Raw genomic sequence first — 22,748 nt, 5'->3', positions numbered from 1 at the left:
TAGTTAGCATTGATGAGAGTAGTGGTAGTAGGAGAATTAAATAGTAATGGAGAGGGTGAGATGTATTTAGTGAAGTAAAGTAGAGTGTCCTCTCTTGATGAGTCCTTGGACTGCATGGAGGTGTCATGTAATAATAATAATGTTTCAGACCAAATCTGGTCTTGTAATCAAATAAATATTATTACCCATGCCTTGTGCTTTCATGTGAATAAGTAATATAACTATGGCAAAAGTTTCTCTAAAAGAATGAATGAGTTTGCAATAACTGTGTTTGCTTTAGTGAGAGCTACCTGTATATAGTCAGATTGTTCAGAATGAGTACTTGTTACTCCTAAATAATTTTTATGATAAAATTTTAGTGCATTTTACTTGCACTAAACTTAATTTCGAGAAACTCATTAAAAATTCTTAGAAGCAAAATTCTTTGAATAAAAAAATCCATAATGAAAGATAGTTTTTTATATACTGAAATCTTTATTTAACAAGATGAACAGGCATACAAATAGCTACAATTTATGCAACAAGTTTTATGTCTATACATAAAATATAACTAATGGAATAATAACTCTAACATTATAATTTACTTATAATAGTTTATAATAAAAATAACAAAAAAACATGATTTTAAATGTATATATAAAAATAAAAAATAAGACCATTAGAAAATATATTATACATTTTCTGAATGTTATTGATAAACTATTAATATGCTATCATTTAAATAAGTAGTACAATTCAATGTGTAATATCAGATCTACTTAACACAGAGATTATTACTAATGAGATTTTTAATATCTCACCTAATACATACACACATGTTCAATAACAGAATCACCATTCCATATATTAAAAGAAATATTGAAGGTATAGTTAAACTCTTTGAAGTTACATTTTCAAACTTCTGTGGACAGAACTGAAAACTTCCTGTAAGACCCCTGTTAAAAAATATATTATGTTTTGTGAGTATTATTGATAAATGTAGTGTCATTTAAGTAAGCAGTACAATTCAATACATGGTTTTGAATTAGATTCTATAATTATCTCTCTCTCTCACACACACAAAACAAGTGAATAGACCCGGACATGAATGGACGTGCCTGGAATCATTCCTCTTTTTACCTTGATTTTGTGCGGTATCGAACAAAAAAACTGGACGTATCTAACACCTACTGAAAGCTTGGACAGTGCTCTTTCTTACAGTGAGTAATTTACTCCATAGTTTCATGATTCTAAGCGCGTATGAGTGAATTTCATTCTATCTTTATGGACTAAATACTGCTGGTCAGACTGCATCTATTGCTCATCTATCCTTAAAGACAATGTCCAGTCCAGCTCATAATAGGATTAACTGCTATAGCAAGGGCTAGCACCCACTCCTCATTGCTGCCACTGGAAGGTACAAGCATTACAAGAAACAACCATCTGAAGTCTAATTCCATGGAAGCGTCACTTCTAGAAAAAAGCAGGAAAACTGTAAATACATTTTCTTAAACTTTGTACCTTAGAAAACTAAGCAGTTCAATAGGAAGATATAATACTACAACTTTGAGTAATATTAAGATGGTGGCACAGGACGAATTAGAGTTTGAAAAAGTCCTTGATTTGGTGCGTAACATTACCAAAGCAAGCGGTAATCTAAGAAATGATTTTAAAAAGGACATACTAACAACCAACGAAGGTTTTCAACAAAATGGAAAATGAAATTAAAGTATCAATAGAACTACAGGCTACTACAAACAACCAGGAACAGGCTAACTTAGCTCAGCCTACTGAGCTATACTTGCATGTCTATAAAAACAATGCTAAAAACAAGGATGAATCTGAAAAAAAGTCCTTGCTATAAATTAATATTGAAACTGATAGCTCAGCTAAACAGCGAAGAAACCAAAAATATCATAAAAGAAAAAAATAGACCCAAGAAAAATGAAAAGTATTAATAACGGTGGAATCTTAATTGAATCCAAAGAAAAGACCGATATAGACTTGCTATATAACAAAATTTCTAAGAAATGCAAAAACATGTTAGTAGCAAATTCCAGTAAGAAACATATTCCCAGTGAAATTGATACGAAGAACACAATTGACTCAATTTCATGCAGAACGAAAAAACTCTTCAGTGGCAATACAAAGATGACACAGAAATTCATCATGACAAATAAAAAAATGAACAAGAGAAACTTGATTATAGAAGTCGATCCAATGGTGAGGACTAAATTGTTGAAACCCAGTGTTAAAATGCTGTGGAGAATTTGCTATTCTGCTCTAAAGAACAACATAAGTTCAGCGAGTGCCCATGAAATAAATCCGAGATGAATTGCGTAAATTACCAAAATTACAACAAACATGCCAAAACCAAAAACGACTGCAAACACATGGCACTATCAAGGACTGCCTGACATACAACTATTATAGACAGCTCAAAATTCAAAACATAGATTATGGAAAGCAATAATAAAGCTAACAGAAACAGCTCTACTTCCCTGGCATGCCTTCAAATAAATCTTCAATGCTCTATCAAGGCTGTAAATAACTTTCCAGAACTCATAAATAGAAAAAATATATGACTAGCATTAATACAAGAACCCTACAACATCAACAACAAAATATGCAGCTTTCCAACTAATTATAAAATATTTTCCAAAGGATCAGGAGGAAAGAGAGCTGCAATACTAAAAGTCAACCCTGAAGTCGAGACAATATTAATTTCTCAGCACAGCAATGAGGACATGGTACTTATTGAAATTACGTACAAAGGAATTAAAACTTTTGCTGCAAATATATATCTAAACTATCACACTGACATAAAATACGACTTAAAAAAAATGGGCAACATCGTGGATTTTACCATCAATCATGGTCTAATTCTTGGAATAGATAGCAACCCTGATTTGGTTTTATGGTTTAACGAGAGCACAAACAATAGAGGTAAAAATCTGGAAGAGTTCTTAGCATCAAATTCCCTAGATATACTAAACAACAACTGTAACACTCCATCATTTGAAAATACCAGAGCAAGTAGCTTCATTGATCTGACAATAGCAAACAACGTTATTTTACCCGGGTTTCTGAATGGAAATGCAAAGAAGAAGAAGAAAGCTATTCTGATCATCGCATTAAGTTTCATTATTGGTAACAAAAATTTAAATGGAATACACAATATAAACCAACACATTAACATCAAGTACTTCACCAATAAAACCATATAAAAAATAATAAGCTAATGCCTTTTATTCCCTTATAGGGAGTAGGTTAGATCTTTAAACCCTATCTAACTTTTGGAGACTGAGTGGGCAGTTCAATTAGAGATAATTGGCCCATGTCTATCACCACTTATAGGCAGCCACTGATGAAGAGACCGGCAAACATGTGATGTCATCTCTTGGTACCTAATCCTAACAGGATATGTTACTGTATGAAATAATATGGGTTTTACGATCAATTTTCTTGAGTTTACGGGATGAAAAAATCCCACTTGTCTCTGCCAGAGATCAACTAACTAAGGAACCAGTCGAAGAAAGAGTTAGAAAAGTTCCTTCAGTGGCGACTGGACTTGAACTATAAGTCTGTCTTTGTGTGGCCTACCGCAGAGAATACAAGCGCCATTTCCACTGAGCTACAGAAGCCTTTAATAATAAGCCAATAAAACCAATCCAGAGATATTTGTAAAAGCATTAAAAAGAGAATTTTCATGCCTAATCTCAGTACGTCACTTTAATGGGAACAGCAAACATATTTTAAAATATTTTATAATCTGGCCATCAGTACAAGCCGAAGTAGATGTCCTTACTTCTGCACTTTCATTAGGCCTGAAAAAATCCAGCGATCAAACATGCAAAACAACCAAGAAGCTAAACATTGATGGAAGAAAATCAGTACCTTGGTGGAACAACGAACTAACAGTTCTAAGAAAATGTGTTAATGTACTCAGATGACTATAACAAAGAACATACAGTAACCAAGATTTAAGAGAGAGTAGAAGACAGAACTACTATAAAGCCAAATACATCTATCAACCCAAAATTACAAATACGAAAACAGAATCATGGAAAAATTCTGTACTGTTTCAACCGTATCGAATCCTTGGAATTGCATATATAAATTAGCAGCAAGCAAGAATAAGACAACACTTATGTTGTCAACTATCAAGAAAACAGATGGAACATTCACTAAAAGCTTAGTAGAAACTGCAGCTATTATGATAAAGAAGTTTATTCCCAATGAATCAACAGATGAAGAAATCCACAAAACATACAGACAAAGAATGAAAACAGACATAGACACTCCTCACAACAAGTTATTTCCAACTAATAAAATCGAGTCAGTATTAAGATCAATGGATCCAAGAAAAACTCCTGGAGAGGATGGAATAACCAGCGATATATTCCTAACAGTGTTTCTTGAATTCCCCGAATTCATAACAATTTAGAATGAATGACAAAAAAGAAGGCGATTTCCTTTAGTATGGAAACATTCTAAAATTATACCCATAATCAAACCAGGAAAACAAACATCCGACGAAATTAGCAAATCCAGCCAAATAAATCTCATAAACGTTTCTGGTAAGGCGTTAAAAAAACTTCTGATAAACCAAATAATGCACTATGTCTACTCAAGAAACCTATTAGGCAGCAATCAATATGCATTTAGATCTGAATCAAGAAAATAGACACAATTATGGAGGTTAAAAAGCTCACAGAAGACAGTCTGTGGCAAAAAACTATGACATTAAAAACCACAGCTGTAGCGAAAGAGGTCAAATGAGGCTGCCTGCAAGGCTCCTGCTGTGGACCAGGCTTCTAGAACATCCAGTACGACTCATTATTAAGACTTCCTTTCACTACTGAAAGAAAAGTCATAGCTTTTGCCGATGATGCGATGATAATGATTCAGGGATGCAACAGCTTAGAGTTAGAAGTAACGACCAACAAAAAAATCTTTAAAATTGCAGAGTGGACACGAGAGAAGAGCGTTACCTTCAATAGTAACAACTTCTAAAGTGCTCCACATCTCATACAAAAAATCAAAACAACCTGTAACGGTCTTCCTAAATAGTGAAATTCTCGAGGTAGCAAGTAAGCTAAAATACCTAGGAGTAATAATAGATGAAAAATTTACCTTCAACAAGCACATCTCATATGTTGCTGAAAAAAGATTACAATTAGTAAACCGTCTAGTAAAGTAGCCAGGTTTAAGTGGGGATTAGGCCAATGAGCGCTGAAAACAATATATACCTAAGCTATACTACCACTGATATCTTATGCTGCACCTGCATGGAAACATACACTAAAACTAAAGAAAAACTGACAATCGCTAAACAGAGTTCAACGCCTTATAGCTATAAGTATAATTAAAGGATATAGGACAATATCTTTCGAGGCAGCTTGCGTTATTGCAGCTCTAAAACCGATCTGCCTGAAAATGCAAGAATTCTCTGTTATGTATGAAGTCACTTTCGGAAGATATAATGAAAATTACAGCATAGATCCAAATTGCTACAAACACCCACCTCACTACAGCAGGTGGCTTCATCCAGCAAAGAGAACAAATATTAAGGAGAAGGAAAGTTCTGAAAGTGAAGAATTCTATATATACACTGATGGAAGCAGAACCAAAGGGAAAGTCAGCTGTTCTTTCATTGCATATTACAGATAGTCCATTATACAAGAACGCAGCTCTAGACTGCATCCTCTCTGTTTTGACAACCAAGCAGAACAACTTGCTATAGTTCATTTACTTACATATCTCTGGGAATTAGAACTCAACACCTCTCATCAAAAGACAGCAACAATTTACAGGGACAGTAGAAGCACTATAGATAGCATAAAAACCAGAACCACCATATAGTGTTAACAGAACATACAAGAAATCTGGTTTGGAATCTTACTCTAGAGGGATGAGAAATCAAGTTCTGTTGGGTGAAAGCAAATACTGGGGTAGCAGAAACAACAGAGCAGGTCAGCTGGCTAAAGAAGCAGCTAGAAACAAGTTATCAAAAGTACTTGAAATCTGCTATAAAAACACTTGTAGAAGAAGGAATCCTAAACTTGTGGGAAGAAGAATGAAAAAAAAAACAAACAGATCAACAACAAAAGAATTCTTGCTAAGTATCAGAAGTAGACTCCAGCTGAAAAATCACGCCAACTCTCCAGGTTTAACCATGCTACTAACAGGGCATGGAAAACTAGGACACTACCTAAACAGATTTCATATCCTGGAATCTCAATCAAACATTTGTTGTCTGCATCTTCAACAGACTGTAAATCACACACACACTTTATGATTGTCAGCTACTGGACTCCATCAAGATGCCCCCTAATACAAGACGTCATCACTTCTGGAGACAAGTGGCCAGTGTCAAAACAGACTTATCCAAAAGGCAGATTTAGCAGGCCGAGTGGTTAGCATATTCACTCTCCAGCCAAAAGGCTGCGGGTTCGAATCCTGCCATGGACATGGATGTTTGTGATTGTCTGTGAAAATACTAGTGGTGTGATCAGCGGTATATGGCATTGGTGTGGATGATGAAAGTAGTTGCAGTTCATTGTAGCTGGTGGATTGAATGGTGGAGGCAAGAATTGTGGAGTAAATGCCCTCCCTCGATGAGTCTTCGGACTCCCTGGAGGTGTCATGTAATAATAATCATTATCATTTTGTGCCAGTCTGGTTGGCCGAGTAGTTAGCGTATCCGCTCTCCAGCCAAAAGGTTGTGGGTTCGAATCCCACTGTAGGCATGGATGTTTGCGATTGTCTGTGAAAATACTAGTGGTGGTGGTGGATGTTAGATGCCATTAGTGTAGATGATGAGGTTCGCTGTAGTTGGTAGATGATATGGTGAAGATGGAGAGTCGTAGAGTAAGTGCCCTCCCTTGATGAGTCTTTGAACTCCCTGGAGGTGCCATATAATAATAATAATAATAATAATAATAAATAATAATAAAAGTATTACTCAGAATTAATTATATTAAGATCAACTTCCAGTCGTTGTCATGTAATTGTGTGAATCATATGGTATATATATAAAAATATAAATATGGATGTAAAGGTCGGAATATGTACATATAGATGTAAAAATATAAATATAAATGTTAATCAGTACTTGTAAGCTACATGTAATATAGGCATTGTATGCAGTACAGCATGTAGGAATAAATTACCTCTTGGTAGGGACTATTAGTATTTGCACTCTTTGCTGCAACTTTGCAGTTGCAGCAAATTATTATTATTATTCAGGCCTCCATGGAGTCAAAAGACTCAACGTGGGAATGCAAATCATAAACTAACCTCTTCAAGCAAGAACAAAGCAACAAGATATAATGGCGAACAAAAGCATCTCGCCACACAAGAAGGATTGCTAGCTTTCCATAGTATCATGCATAACTTTCATTTAGAATGGTGGATTGCAAATCTACCATCACACAAAATTTATTCTCAAATAGATTCGTGTGTGCAAGAACAAAATATGATCGTATAGTTGTGAATGTACTGGCTCATTTTACATTTTGTGAAGTGAAATTAAGTGACTTACTTGAGGGGTAAAATATGTATCTGTTATTCTAGATTCATCAAATCATCAGTTTTGGTGAGGTATTTTATACCTATTTATGAATACAAGTGAAATTGTTGAAATTCCAAAATCTCATAGAAGAAACATCTGCAATATTAGTGAATCACATCCTGTCCATGTTGAAAAAATATATATTAACTAACAAGATAACAGCATTTTGTGGTGCCAACTGCAACTCCAACTTTGGTGGTATTGGAAGGAAAAATGCAACAATAATGTCTTTCATTAGTTATGATGGATGAATGTGATAGCTATAGTATTTTTCAAAGGGACAGAAAAAATAAAAGAGGAAATGGAGTATTACTGATGATTTCAGAACACTTATGTCCTCTTAAGGTGGAACTTGAAGAAAGCAATAATGATAGTGGTTTTGAGTCCATTTGGTGTGAAGATGTGATTAGCACAAATTTTAGATATTTAGTGAGAGCTTGCTACAGGCCAGGGAATGTAGAGGGAGAAGATTCTGAAATGTTGAGACAGATAAGACTGGTGAGTGACAAGAGGGTTATAATAATAGGTGACTTTAATTATGGAAGTATTGACTGGAAGCAGGAAACATCATGTGAGAGTAAGGGAATTAAGTTTCTTGGGTTACTCAGGGACAATTACCTTATGTGGGACTCAAGTGTTAGATTTAATAATATCATCTGATACAGTGATAATAGAAGATGTCACCACAATGCTATCAGTGGGGAGAGTGATCATGTGATTTTGACATGAGGAGTGGCTAGATAGGTATGAGCTTTGGGGAACAAGAGATATGCATGGAATTATAAAGCAGGGACTACGATAAATTAAGGAAACGATTGGTAATGTGAAGTGGCTCAATCAGTTGAAAGGGAAAGAAATCAGTAGTGTCTGAGATTTGGTTTGGAATAAATTTCTTAGGGCATTGTCAGATTGTATTCCTAAGATGAGGAGGATAAATAAAGTAGGAGTGAAATGGATGAATGATGGAATTATGCAGAAGCTTCAGAGAAAGAGGATGTTATGGAGGGGTTAATAAAGAACAGGGTAACTATCAGGTTTATCTTTTGCTGTAACGAGGGCGTGGCAAAAGAGGCGCCCGCCACGGGTGCAACTAGGTTTGGGGCACAAAATGTAAAAAATAAAAATAATAAATAGATATAAAAGTTCACTATTTTATATTGTATTTTTAAATTTCAGCAATATGCCGCTTTAGACACACAAATTCTGCAACACACTCATTTTGATGTGGTTAATAGTAAGTATTTAACATATTGCATTTAGTAAAATTTAACTTGTTACATTTAACTTTTTCAAAATGCTTGTCATTTTTGGGTTGGGGGGCGCAAGTTAGACACTTGCGTTGGGTTGGGGGAGGATGCAAGTTAGACACTTGTCACAGGCATTTCATACCCTCCTTACTGTACTGACTATCAGCAGCATGAGGAATATAAGATGCAAGCTAGGAAGATGACAAGTATAGTAAACAAAGAGAAATAGACATATAGGCATAATGAAAAGAGATTGGCTGAAGCAACAAAGTAAACTAGAGAATTATACAGTTATGTTACCAGGGGCGTGCCGTCACAGTGTGTAATGCACACAGGTGCCAGGATAGTAAAGGTGCCAAAGAGGAGGAAATACTTTAAAAAAAAAACGTTTTTTTAAAGTGATGTTTTTATTGGGCGGAGTGGGGGGGGATATGGGCGCCAACTAAAGTTTTGCACGTCCCTGTATGTTACTAGCAGAAGAAAGGGTGAATATCGAAGGCTGACTTTAGTTGCTGCAGATGGAACAAGAGTCACATCTGCTGAAGATATGGTGGAAGTGTTTAATGAGTATTTTATTAGTGTATTTCATGTGTGTGTGTGGGGGCAGGAGGTTGTTGAATAGCAAAGGAAGGAAGAGAGACAACTGACATTACAAGAATGGGGAGGTTTTAGAATTTTAAGTAACCCTGATGTTAGACTGGATAAGATATCACCACATATATTAAGGAAATGTGCAAAAGAGCTGGCTATATCATTGGCTTATTTGTTTAACAGACATCTGTCAACAGGAACAGTTCCAGAAAAGTGGAAAGAAGGAAAAATAGTGCCACTGCAGAATCCAAGTCAGCAGTGTCAAACTAGGCCAATGTGTATATCGTGTAGTAGTGCAAGTGTTAGAGAGGCTGATTAGTGACAATACAAATGAGGATTGATTAGAATGGAAGGCTTTCGAGAAAGCAGCATGGGTTTCTTAGAGGGAGGTAAAGCTTTAGTAACTTGGTTTCATGTTATAATAGGGTGACTATCATATTGGATGGGGAGATGTTTATATAATGATTTATTTGGTTAAAGAATTTGTTCGAGTACCACATGATAAACTATTATTGAAATAGTCATTTGGTAGCTTGGCTACAGTGATGGTTGACTGGAGTCAGTGAGTTGTGCTTGGAGGTGCAGTGCCCCAAAAAAGAAGGCGATGAGTGGGATGCCACAGGGTTCTGTTCTGGGACCACTGCTGTTTAATTTATATATCATGGTGTGAAAGGGGATATACAATTGTTTGCTGATGATGCTAAATAAGGAAAAGTATGAGTAATGTGAGGGAATTCTGAAGAGAATTGTTAGAAGAGGATTTGAATAGGTTGGCACTTTGGGCTGCAAAATGGGGATGACATTTCAATAGCTAAGTGCAAAGTTATGTACTTTGGCTAGAGAATATGAATTGAGGTTTACCACATTGGAGTAACTTTGCTTTAGGAGGTGGAGGAAGCAAGGATCTATCTGGGCATCTTGTTAAATAATAAATTCAGGGAACACATCGTAAAAGTTGTAAGGGCCACCCCAAAAAATTGCTGCTACAATTATTATTATTATTATCCCAAAACTTCATGGAGTCAAAGACTCATCTGGGAGGTCCTTTTATCACACACACACACATCTCATCATACTGTGTCTTAAACACACAAAAAACTCCTTGCAGACACCACACTCTCAGGCAAGGCATTCCAATCATTCACAACTCTGCACGAAAAAAACCTGCCTCTCACGCCCCTACTCACACCCTCTTTACACAGTTTCCAGGGATGACCTCTGGTTCTCCCCTGATCTCCCACTATTCTCTGTAGAACTTCTCCACCATTGACCCTTACCAACTTGTAGGTCTCTATCTCCTCTCTTCCTCCTGTCCACCAGACTCTGCAAATTACATCTTCTCAATCTTTCCTAATACTCGACATTCCAGAGGTCAGAAACTACCTTAGTCAGTCACCTTTGGACCCTTTCCAACATCTCTTCATCTTTCTGAAAACCTGGTGACCAAATCTGGGCACAATAGTCCATGTGTGGCATAATCAAAGCCTTAACAACGGAACAAGAATCTCCCTACTTCTACACGTCAGTGTCCTCCGCATCATTCCCAGAAGCCTTTATGTTGTCTTCACAATTTTGGCGATGTGTCCCCTAAATTTTAGATCCTTATCCACTATCACCCCCAGATCTCTTATTTCCTCTACCTCCAACAATATATTTTCACCAAGCATAAATTCTGCATTCCATCTTTGTTTTCCAAATTTTAAAACCTTACATTTTGCAACATTGAACTCACATCCCTATTTCCGTGCCCAATCACTCAATTTATTCAGATCTTCTTGTAAGACCACAACATCTTCACTATTCTATAGTTCGTCCCAACTTTGCATCATCCGCAAACAACTGAATATCTTCATTCAAATCTTTGCCAACATCATTAATATACAAGTTAAACAGTAATGGCCCTAAAACAGACCCTTCAGGCCTCCGCTAGTGACTTTCCTTTTCCTGGATATCGCACCCCATACACAACTTCTTGATACCTATCAGATAGCCAGTCTCCAATCCAATGCACTAATCTAATATCCAACCCCAACTGCTCTAGTTTGACTGTCAATTTATAATGAGGTACGGTACTCTATCAAAAGCCTTTGCAAAATCCAAGTATATTACTGTGTATCCTTCTCCTCTGTCCAAGAAAGAAAGCAGTCACTTTATTGTAATAAGTAAGTAGATTACTAAAATATGGCCTCCCTTTAGCAAATCCATGCTGTCCATCAAAGATAATACCATTGTTGTCAACCCAACTCTGGATCCTAGTTCTCACAAGCTTCTCCAACAACTTAACCACAACACCTGACACACAGATAGGCCTATAGTTTGATGCTTGAGTTCGATCACCTCCTTTATGAAGTGGCACAATCTTGCCCTCCTTCCACTCCTTTGGAACTTGACCAAGTGCAAGACTCGTATTAAAGAAATATGTCAAGGCAGGTGTCAACTCCCTGGCACATTCCTTCAGAATACGCGGTGATATATTATCAAGTCTCACAGCCTTATTTACATCTAGTTTACTCAACTCCCCAAACACCTCTTGTTCACTTACAGTCAGTCTCTCCTCTCCATCATCAACTGCTCTCAATCTCTCCATGAAGTCACATTCACAAGATTGAAAGATCTTTATGAACTTTCAATCTTGTGATTGAAAGTTCATAAAGATCACATTTTGCAACAGCTGTCTTTATACCATTTTCTCCAATCAATGTCATCCTTCCATAATCATTCTTTCTTTTGCTGGCTACATATCGAAAGTACTCCCTAGGATTCTTTTTGGCTTCATTAGCTAACTGCTGTTCATACCTCTCTCTTTAGCTACTCTCACCAACCAAGTCACCCTCCTTGCCTGGTCTTTGTAGACCTCATGAAATTGGTTATTTTCACTTCTCTTATGCTGACTCCACAATGCCCTTTTTCTCTGTATCGCATGCTTAATCTCTTTATTCATCCATCTCACACCTACCTTATTTAACCTTCTCACCCTTGGAATGCATTTAGACATTGCATCTACTAGATAGTTTTTGAAAATCTCCCAAGCTGCATTCATCTCTTTTCCAGCTAACTCCTCATTCCATGCTACACCCGCAAGCTGTCTCCATGCAAAGACTTCTGACATGCAAGGATGCGGAGATGATATTTCCACTCTATAATGTGTTAATTAGGCCACATTTGGATTTCTGTGTACAGATCTGGTCACCTGGCTATATCAGGTTACCAGGGAATGATAGGGAACCATTGGAAAGAATGCAGAGGTGAATAACTAAGACTGTCTCAGGATTGTGAAATATTGAGTATGAGGACAGATTGGGGTAACATAGTCTTCAGATCTTGGCAGAAAGAAGGAGAAGGGGTGATATAATTGAGATATATAAGCTGGTGAGAAGAGCCTATTAAATAGATACAGGGGAATTATTGCATAGGGTAATGGGGATGTAAGAACTACAGGTCATTCCTGGACACTGTACAAGGGTCATGTGAGTAAAAAAGTGAAAAAGAGATTTTTTGCTTGGAGGGTGGCAAATGAGAAGAATGCATTGCCAGAATTGGTGATGAGTGATCCAACATTGAATCAGTTCAAAGCAAGGTGTGATAGTTATTGTGATCTGTGAGTTTTCGACCTCCTGTAATGAGTCTTTGGACTCCATGAAGGCTTGGAAGCTATATTAATATTATGCATATGAATCAAAGATTGATCATTGGAAGAAATGTGGTGTGATGACTAGTGACAAGTGAACTGCAGTTCAGACAACGAAAAATGAAGACATTAGTTTTTGGACCATAATACACATTATGAGTTTTGTAGGAATGCTGGCAGACATAGTGAGCATGGTTTCTTTAATTAATGCATTTTGGACTGATGACAAGAATCAATTGTCCATTGAAAGTGTACAGGCAATATTAATAACAGAAACAGATTTTAAAGACAAATCTTGGATGTACTTTTATAATTTCATAAAAAATGTCTAAAATATACAAATAGAACAAATATAAAAAGACAAAGATATTAGGATTGTATGTCCCTGACCATCTCGATGAAGATTTCTATAATTTGTGAATACATCCAACTATCAACCTATCGGTATCTCTGGAGTGGGAGGGGGGGGGTGAAGATTTTGGAAAAGTTAGTAAAGGCTTGTACAGAAATGGATTGACAGAGAATCTATACTTTGCAATGAACAGCATGGGTTTACTAAGGTTAAGGTCATGATTGAGCAACTTGCTTCCATTCTATAATAAAGTTACTGTTGAGTTAGATAACAGAAATGGATACACCATGATACTTTTGGACTTTGCTAAGGCTTTTAACAGCATACAGCAGAGAAGACTTGCATAAATTGGAGAATATGAGATTAAACTATAAAACATTAGTATGGATAAGAGGTTGGCTGACTGACAGATATCAAAAAGTGATATATGGGGGATGTGAGAGTCTGCAAGATTTAGAGTAACCAGTGGTGCATTACAAGGATCAGTTCTTGGTCAACTGTTATTCAAATCAATACATTAATGACATTAGGAAAGGTTTGACAGAAGACAAACAGCTGTTTTCTGATGATGATGATGCAAAGATAGGCAGTTTAATCAGGGATGCAGATGATATGCAATACTTGCTGAATGATTTGCACAGGCTGGAATTATGGGCATGTGAAAATGCTATCAGTTCAATGTCAATAAATGTAAAGTTGTGCACTTTGGTGTGATGAGATATCCAACATCATGTTCATTGGATAGCAAAGATTGCAAATACACCTCAGAGAATCATTGGAATGCTGTAAAGATAAGGAAGTTATTTTGCCTCTTTACAAGGCCTCGATAAGACCTCACTTGGAGTCTGTGCACACGTCTGGTCTCCTGGTGATTCTGATATAGTAGAAAGAGTGCAAAGGAGAGTGTTAAAAATGATATCAGGATTGTAGAATATAGATTATGAAGACAACAGACTGAGAATTTGTGGATGGCAAATGCTAGTAAAAGGAGAAAGAGGGATGATGTAACCGAGACTTAAAAGCTTCTGGAAGGGTCATACAGAATATCAGTAGACAGAATTTTTCATTTGATGGATAGTGGGAAAAAGGACGAGAGGGCATCCTTGGAAGTTGAGAATGAATGCTGTCTCAAGAAGGGGGCAAGAGCTAGATTTTTCACTGATAGAGTGGTGCGTGATTGGAATGGACTGCCATTGGATGTGGTGTGTGCAGTTATGTGAATGGATTCAAGAACAGGTATGACAACTGGTTTTATTATTAACAGAAACCATCAGGGACTCATTGTCCCTGATGGTTTCTGTTAATAATAATAACATTAAAAAGTTAAAGATGCCAAAAAATTATATTCATGTTTAATCCATTATCCAAGTGCAAACAAAGTTTGCATATTAGTACAGTATCTTCAGAACTGGACTACTTGTATTGATGCGAAGTCATTAGTCTCTATATACAAGTAGCCCAGTTGTGAAGATATTTCACATGCAAATTTTGTTTGCTTACACTTGGATAAAGGATTAAACCAAGAATATAATTTCTTGGCATCTTTAATTTATAGTATAACCAAATGAAAAAACTTGCAACAAGAATGTTTATGTTGAGACTAAGACAGCAATAAATAGTAAGATAACCTATGCTAATTTTATAGTGAAGAATTTATGGAGACAAAAACACATGTGTTGGAGTAATTACTTTACTTATAATTAAGAAAATAACACTCGACGTTTCGACCTTTGTATTGAGGTCATCATCAGGAAAACATACATATACACAGGACACACGCTACATGATACTACACAAAAGTAAGATAAATCTAAATGCCTGGTTAATTGTTTACCCTAGCCTGACCTCTGGTGAAAAAAAAAAAACAAATAAAAATAAAATAAAATAATAATAAATAAAATTTATATAAACATAAATTAATTAACAAAATACAATAAATTTTTATACATATCAGTATAATAATCTACAGAGATAGAAAAAAATGTCTAAATAAAAAGAAAGTTTTATAGTCCTCTTATATTATGTTAATTTTAATCAAAGTAAACAGTAAGGGCTAGTGTGATTGTGAATTCAGGTCAACTTGCCAAGAGTTGACATGAATATGTTGCTATAGGCTAGAGAATGTGGAGGATGGAAACAAATAAATGTATAAGCAACTTGGCTTATTGAGCAATAGAAAGGTGATCATTATGGGTAATTTTAAAAATGGCAATACTGACTAATGGAGAGATAACATCTGGAAATAGGAGAATGAAATTCTTGAGTTCTCAAGGAAAAACTATCCCAGGCAATATGTAACAGAGAGCACACAATGGCTGATCATCTTAGATTTGATTATATCATCAGAGGATGTGATTGAGAATGCAGTGTCTAATGTTCCCCAGTTGGCAATAGTGACTATGAAGTGATCACCTGGGTTCTTGGCAGTCATGTGAGAATTCAGTTTGTATTTTTATTAACCGATAAATCCAGAGAGGTCTGGGATTATATGGTTTAAGTTACTGGACAGTTTCAGGAGACCAGGATACAACTTTGTCTAGTTATTTTTCCAAGACTTTTTTTTTTGTTTTTGGATAGGGTTGGTATCACTTAGGTAGTATGTGGAACAATCTCTGAGTGAGATCAAAATTTTTAGATCATATTCCAAGCGATACAATACAACCATAGCATTACCCTTAGTCACTTTGGTGATGATAATATTCTGGTTTTCTGCAGCTTTTTTTTTTTAGTATAGTGAGTTCTGCATGAGATAAATTTATTGGGGATAGTGCACTATCTGCTGTTTTTGCATGCAAAGAGATATAAATAATCCATCTTACTGCACACATTAGTGATTTAGAATAAAAAATGTTTGACTTTTGAGTGATGTGAAAGATGATGTGATGTTCATATCCAATCAAATTATACTTAATTGGTATTAAAACATAACTTCTATAAAGTGAAGAATAAAATGAATTAATGTTTGTAAATTTATGACCAAATAAAGAAACATACCACATTATTAAAAACATTTCTTGAAGAAACAACGCTTTGAGCTCTCACTTTTGTTTCTTTCCAGTTTGCCACATCCTAAAAAAATTATATATACACGTGTCTTTTATAGAATATATACAAATTCAGATTCAAAATGTTGAATTTATAGGAAAGTTTATGCTATAAATAGAAGCTTCATTAATAAACTATGAATGTTTCAAAAAAAAATTCAAAGAGAATATTTTAAATGTGTGGCATTTAAAATATTCTTTGGATATTATACATTACAAAAGAAAGAACAATTAATAAAATTTTTTCTACAAAGAGCATTCAATTTAAAGCTAAATACATCTTGTAGCATTCAAAGTCAGTGTGGATTGTCATTGTGATTTTTAACAATCTAGAACAATGTGTGCACATTAAGTTTGAAGAAAAATCATTAGCACAATTAAAACACAAACATGCATTAAACATATATAAATATGGTTAGTGATGATACCATAATAAGCATTGCAAAAGTTTACACATGACTTTAAATATCTATCAAAAGGATAATGGTCACCGGGTTTTCAGAAGGATGAAGAGATTATTATTATTATTATTATTCAGGCCTCCATGGAGTCAAAAGACTCATCGTGGGAGGTCCTTCCTAGAACATAAAGTCTGTCAAGACTCATCAAGGGGAAGTCCCCTCTAAGAAACAAAGTCTATCATTACCACTCCTTAAGCCTCCTGACCGTTCTTGCTCTCACCACTCCATCAGAGAATGCATTCCACAGTTCAAGCACCCTCCATGCAAAGAAATCACTCCTCACCCTCTTTGCTCACAGTTTCCTTTCGTAACTTCCAGGGATGGTCTCTTGTCATCACTCCCTCCCGCTGCTCAACCAAGCGAAAGAACTCCCCAGTATCATGTTGGAAAGGGTCCAAAGGCGACTGACTAAGGTAGTTTCTGACCTCTGGAATGATGAGTATGAGGAAAGATTGAGAAGATGTAATTTGCAGAGTCTGGTGGAGAGAAGGAAGAGGGGAGATATGATAGAGACCTACAAGTTGGTAAGGGGTTGTTATAAGATCAATGGTGGAGAAGTTCCAGAGAATAGTGGGAGAACCAGAGGTCATCCTTGGAAACTGTATAAAGAGGGTGTGAGTAGGGGAGTGAGAGGCAGGTTTTTTTCATGCAGAGTTGTGAATGATTGGAATGCCTTGCCTGAGAGTGTGGTGTCTGCAAGGAGTTTGGGTGTGTTTAAGACACGGTATGATGAGATGTGTGCGTGTGTGTGATAAAAGGACCTCCCAGATGAGTCTTTGACTCCATGAGGTCTTGGGGTAATAATAATAATAATAATAATAAGTACAGTCAACCCGCAACTGTGACTTATGACCAATTGTGCTTACCAAGGCCATCTGTTAAACACCTTCACCTGAATACCACCTAACCCATGGACTAAAATGTTATTACTGCCTTCAAGACATCATTTAAGAAATACTTTTGCTTATGTTATTGCTATTACTGAGGGTGAGAAAACCCTCACAGACTTTTGAAAGGAATATAATATCTTGCACTGCACAAACAATATAGATGCTACATAGAATGAAGTGATAGCAGAGTGTATGAATGGTGTTTGAAAGAAGCTGCTGAAAATATATGTTCATACATTGACAGGATTTGACAAAAACAAGGATTACAAGTGATTGGTGACAAAGTGGTGCTACTAGCTAAAGAGTTAGAGTTGAAGGCTAATAATGAAGATGTAGAGTAGTTGGTAGAAGCTGTGGAAAAAGAGCACCCAAATGAAGATCGTGGATAGCTAGAAGCACAGAAAATTGCAGAGAAGAAGATGATGAGGGGAGAGAGAGAGAGAGAGAGAGAGAGAGAGAGAGAAAAAAAGCAGAAGCCAAGTCTCCAAAAATTTTACAGTGAAAAAAACTGGAACAGGCATTTTCTACTGTTAACATTTTGGTTGTTTGAAGAAATGGATCCCAACATGGAGAGATTTAGTAGACAGAACAGAACTCCTGCTGTCACCTCATCTCCTGACAACAAGCCTAGAAGCATTTGTTGTTTGTGATCTATCTACCCCTGCCTTCTTCAATGAACTGTCCAATTAATAAAGCAGTGGCTTTGAAGAATTACTCTTGCTCCAAGTTTTCCAGCTATTTTATAAGTGCACAGAATCACTGTATAAGCATGTCATCATTTATTTTATGTTATAATCTGTACATTGTATTATTTCACGATAAGCAAAGAGTACAATTAATATATCCTTACTGTTATTATTATTATTATTATCTCAAGACTCCCCCCCCCCATGATGAGTCTGACCCATTATGGGAGGTCCCTTTGTCATACACACAGCTCATCATATCATACTTTAAATGCATTCAAATTCTCTGCAGATACCACCATGCAAATCCATGCAAAAAACCTACTTCTTACTACCTTGCTCACACTCTCCTTTTGAGTGATTTTGGAATTACAACCTTTTTGACTTATGATAGGATCATAGGAATGAAATCCTGCCGTAAATTGAGGACTGGTTGTATTTTACAATTAGAAATGAAAAATTAATGACTATAATTTAGTAAGGAAACAAAAGATGACTAAGTCATTTATGAGACACCTGAAGAAAAAGTTCTTTTCTTAAAATATATGAAAAGCCAAAAGTGGACATCTAACAAAATGGAAATTTCATCATGACAATGCTCCTTGTGTAATCATTGAATAAACACAGTATCCTACTAATATACTAACTTGATATGGCCCATTATGATTTTTTTTTCCAACTTAAAAAGATAAAAAGATTTTATTATGTTAATTTTTTTTTTTTTAATTATGTGATGAGATTACTTTTAGTAGTATCAAAAATTGCATTTAAAAGACACTTCCAGCAGTGATAAGAATACAAATCTGCAGGTTAAATCTGCTTCAAAAAAAGATTTCTTTAAATTGATATTTATCCAAAAGAACTTGCAAACTCTCCTACTTCTTTAATGTCTTTTCATTTGCAAATGGAGCAGACAGCGCTATTTAAGCTTTGATGCCTTGAATACTGGCAGGCACCTGCACTCCATCTTTCATTATTGCTGAGATTGAGGACTTTTCCACAGTATCCTTGTTATTATAATACTAATTAATGATGGGAGTTACTTACATAAAACTGTTTGTAGAATTTTTGGTTATGCTTCATAGCCATTTTCAATACAGAAAGATAACCACAAAAAAGAGAGAATGACAATTAAATTTAAAGCATTTGATATTATATGCACTATCAACTGCAGTAGAATAATTCCATTTGCATTAAAAGATATCAGGAAATAAATTAAAATTAAAAAAAATAGGCAAAATAGCCATAAAATTAATAAAATAAAAAATAATTAATAAAATATTTTTTAATTTAAATAATTGAATTCCTAAAAATAAGAAAGATTATGGTAATCATTTTTGTTAAAGTAAGGACTGTGAATGTGTGTTCATGTTCACAGCTTTCTTTGTACAGTCCTTCTACAAGAAAATAGCTTTTGTGTAGAACTTTGGTATTGTTCCACTGAATTCTGTGTTTTTTAGATAAGGCATGGCTTGCTAAACCAGATTTATTTGGCTCCTTAAATAAAATATATTCCTGATGTTCTTCAAGACAAATTTGAGCAAAACAATTACTCTGTCCATAACATAAACTGCAAGAGCAGAGGATTCTGTTAACTCCAGGATAAGCAAGAAGAGGATATTTGTCTTTTGGAGAGATTTTTGGACACTACTGTAAACAAACATGCAATATTATACATATATTGTTTCTATATTATTCCCTAAGGATTACAATATACATAAATTAAAGATACCAAGAAATTATATACTTGGCTTAATCCTTTATCCAAGTGTAAGCAAACAAAGTTCACATCTGAAATATTTTCAGGACTGGGACAACTCGTATACAGAGGCTAACACTTCACATCACTTGCCTTAGTATCCCATAATGCAAATCACATATCCTTACATGTCTAATGCTATGCATTATGGGAAGGATCACTATTCAGACTGTTTTCCCTTTGTTTAAGTGCAGGGATAACATTCCAAAAACTCATAAAATTCCCCAGATCACCCAATAATGAGCGACCCGCAGGATCAGAAACGCTCATCTGGAAGGGTAACAGCAACAGCCATGCCTCAGTTAACTTCACAGGCTACAGCATTGCCATTCATTACCTCCCCACCCACCACTCAGGCCCTGGGTGACAGCAACAGCCGAGCCTCAGTTAAAACTTCACGGGCTACAGCATTACCATTCATCACCCAAGCTACCAACCGATTCCAACCTTTATTGAGGTCTCATCAGTGGAAACCAGACTCAGAGGTGATACTAAGGTTAAAGTAATGCAGAAGTCATATTTTCATATACAGGTAGCTAAAAGGTGTCAACTTCGAATGGTAAAACTTCGAACAACTATCTTGAATCCAGTAAATGAAGTAAAGCAAAAGTCATATTTTCATATACAACTCTTTTCTGGCTCCTACTAATGAAACCTCAATAAGGATTGAAACTGGTCTGGATAGTGACCCTTCCCATAATGCATAGCATTATACATGTCTGTAAGGATATGTGCTTTGCATTATGGGATACTAAGGCAAGTGATGTGAGGTCATTAGCTTCTATATATGAGTATGCTCCAGTCCTGAAAATATTTCAGGTGCAAACTTTGTTTGCTTACTTAATCCTTGGATAAATCAACTTAATCCTTGGATAAAGGATTAAGCCAAGCATATAATTTCTTGGTGTCTTTAATTTATAGTATAACCAAGTGGTAAAACTTCGAACAGCTGTCTAGAATTCTTATTATTAAAATACTATGGATTCTAGACAGCTGTTCGAAGTTTTACCATTGGTTATACTATAAATTAAAGATACCAAGAAATTATATGCTTGGCTTAATCTTTTATCCAAGTGTAAGCAAAGAAACGTAGTATCACCTCTGGGTCTGGCTTCCACTGATGAGACCTCAATAAAGGTCGAACCCAGTCTGTGTAGTGATCTTTCCCATAATGCATAGCATTATACATGCTATAGTGTAAACAAACTTATTATGTTGGTTTGTTTGAAATTCACTCTTAGTATATATATAACATAGTAAAAAACAAACGTAATAAGTAAAATGATTATGTGAGATTTTTACATCTATACTACAAAGGACAGGTAGGTGTGTTATCAAGGTTAGACTATTATTAGTTTCCTTTTCCATTGTAAATTGGATTCTGATCACTTGCATTTGGTTGATAGCAGCTTTAGCTTCTCCTAATGGGTATTAACAGGGTGCAGGAATGAGAACATAGCAGCTGCGCACACCAAGTAGTTTCAAGTCCATTGAAACTACTCCATCACTTGCCTTAAATAGTCTAACCACATGTTATAGCAGTAATCAATTAAAACCAAACCCCTTGAAAACCCAGACTAGCCTTTTCCACCTTAACAATAAGGAAGCCAACAGGAAGCTACAGATTTCTTGGGAAGGCTCTAATATAGAACATTCCTGGAATCCAATCTACCTCGGTGTGACTCTCGATCACCCCTTTTTTTTCATATAAAACACACATAGAAAAAACAAAGGTGAAAGTGACCAACACCACTAAGAGACCTGTATACTTTGGCTAGTATTCTCCCCCCCCCCTTCAATTCAAAGATCTGCATTCTCAGCTGACGAAAGAAGCAGACAAATGAATGATGAACGCCACCCTATTCGACCAGACCACAGTGCCCCAAAGACTAAGATCCCGACATAACTTCCTAGCAACTGTTGAACCACCTAAAAACCCTCCAGAGACAAGACTTCAGTAATGGCTTGCACTATACCCTGAGACAAATACTGGTATTCCAACAACCAAACATCTTCCACGTGGTGCCCACTTAGACTGGAATACTTAGAAAAGCCTCAACAGACTTCGAACGACAGGATGCTGCAAACAAAACCTCATCAAATAGGCTACCTCACTGGACCAGATAATCGTGAGTGTGGGACAACCCAGTCCATCGAACACCTTCTTTCTTGTCCCCTTCTCCAATCACCTTGCATAAAAGAGGACCTTATATCCTGCACAGAAAGAGCAGTTGATTGCGCATGATACTGGAGGAACATCTGACCATTTTATTGTATATAACTTATGTATAGTTTTTTTTCTTCATATTTTACTTATTCCCTGTATAATTCAGCTACCAAATTTAAGCTGTTTTCATTTGTAATGTATCCTAATTTGTTGTAAATAATGCTGTACCACTTATGTTTGGATATGAAATTTAAAATAAATGGATTCCAGGGTGAAGACTGCTGAGATGGCAGAGGAAAGAGTGTAACGTGTCTGGGCCATGAGGATAAATAGAGAACACATTATCTATATATCTTAGCTAGACAAAA

General features: G+C 35.8%; 1 protein-coding gene across 3 annotated transcripts in view; it reads right to left on the bottom strand.

The window, feature by feature from the left end:
- Positions 1–769: 769 nt before the first annotated feature.
- The window catches only part of LOC150092169 (uncharacterized), a 300,320-nt gene continuing 278,341 nt past the window's right edge, over positions 770–22,748 (bottom strand). For 2 of the 3 annotated variants that reach the window (XM_090415231.1, XM_090415232.1), the window contains exons 18-19: positions 16,368–16,442; positions 770–935 (exon numbers count right to left, since the gene is read on the bottom strand). In XM_090415231.1, coding sequence (XP_090271357.1) covers positions 894–935; positions 16,368–16,442 — 117 coding nt within the window. In that variant the 3' untranslated portion in view covers positions 770–893. Of the gene's footprint in view, positions 1,453–16,367; positions 16,443–22,748 lie in introns of all 3 variants that reach the window. The other variant, XM_090415233.1, reaches the window with a different exon arrangement.

Source organism: Typopeltis vanoorti, unplaced genomic scaffold (assembly GCF_054136105.1).
Source record: "Typopeltis vanoorti isolate ZY-2024b unplaced genomic scaffold, IOZ_Tvanoo_1.0 HiC_scaffold_24, whole genome shotgun sequence".
Taxonomy (NCBI): Eukaryota; Metazoa; Arthropoda; class Arachnida; order Uropygi; family Thelyphonidae; genus Typopeltis; species Typopeltis vanoorti.
The sequence above is the reverse complement of the archived record's forward strand: the minus strand, read 5'-3'. Positions and strand labels throughout refer to the sequence as shown.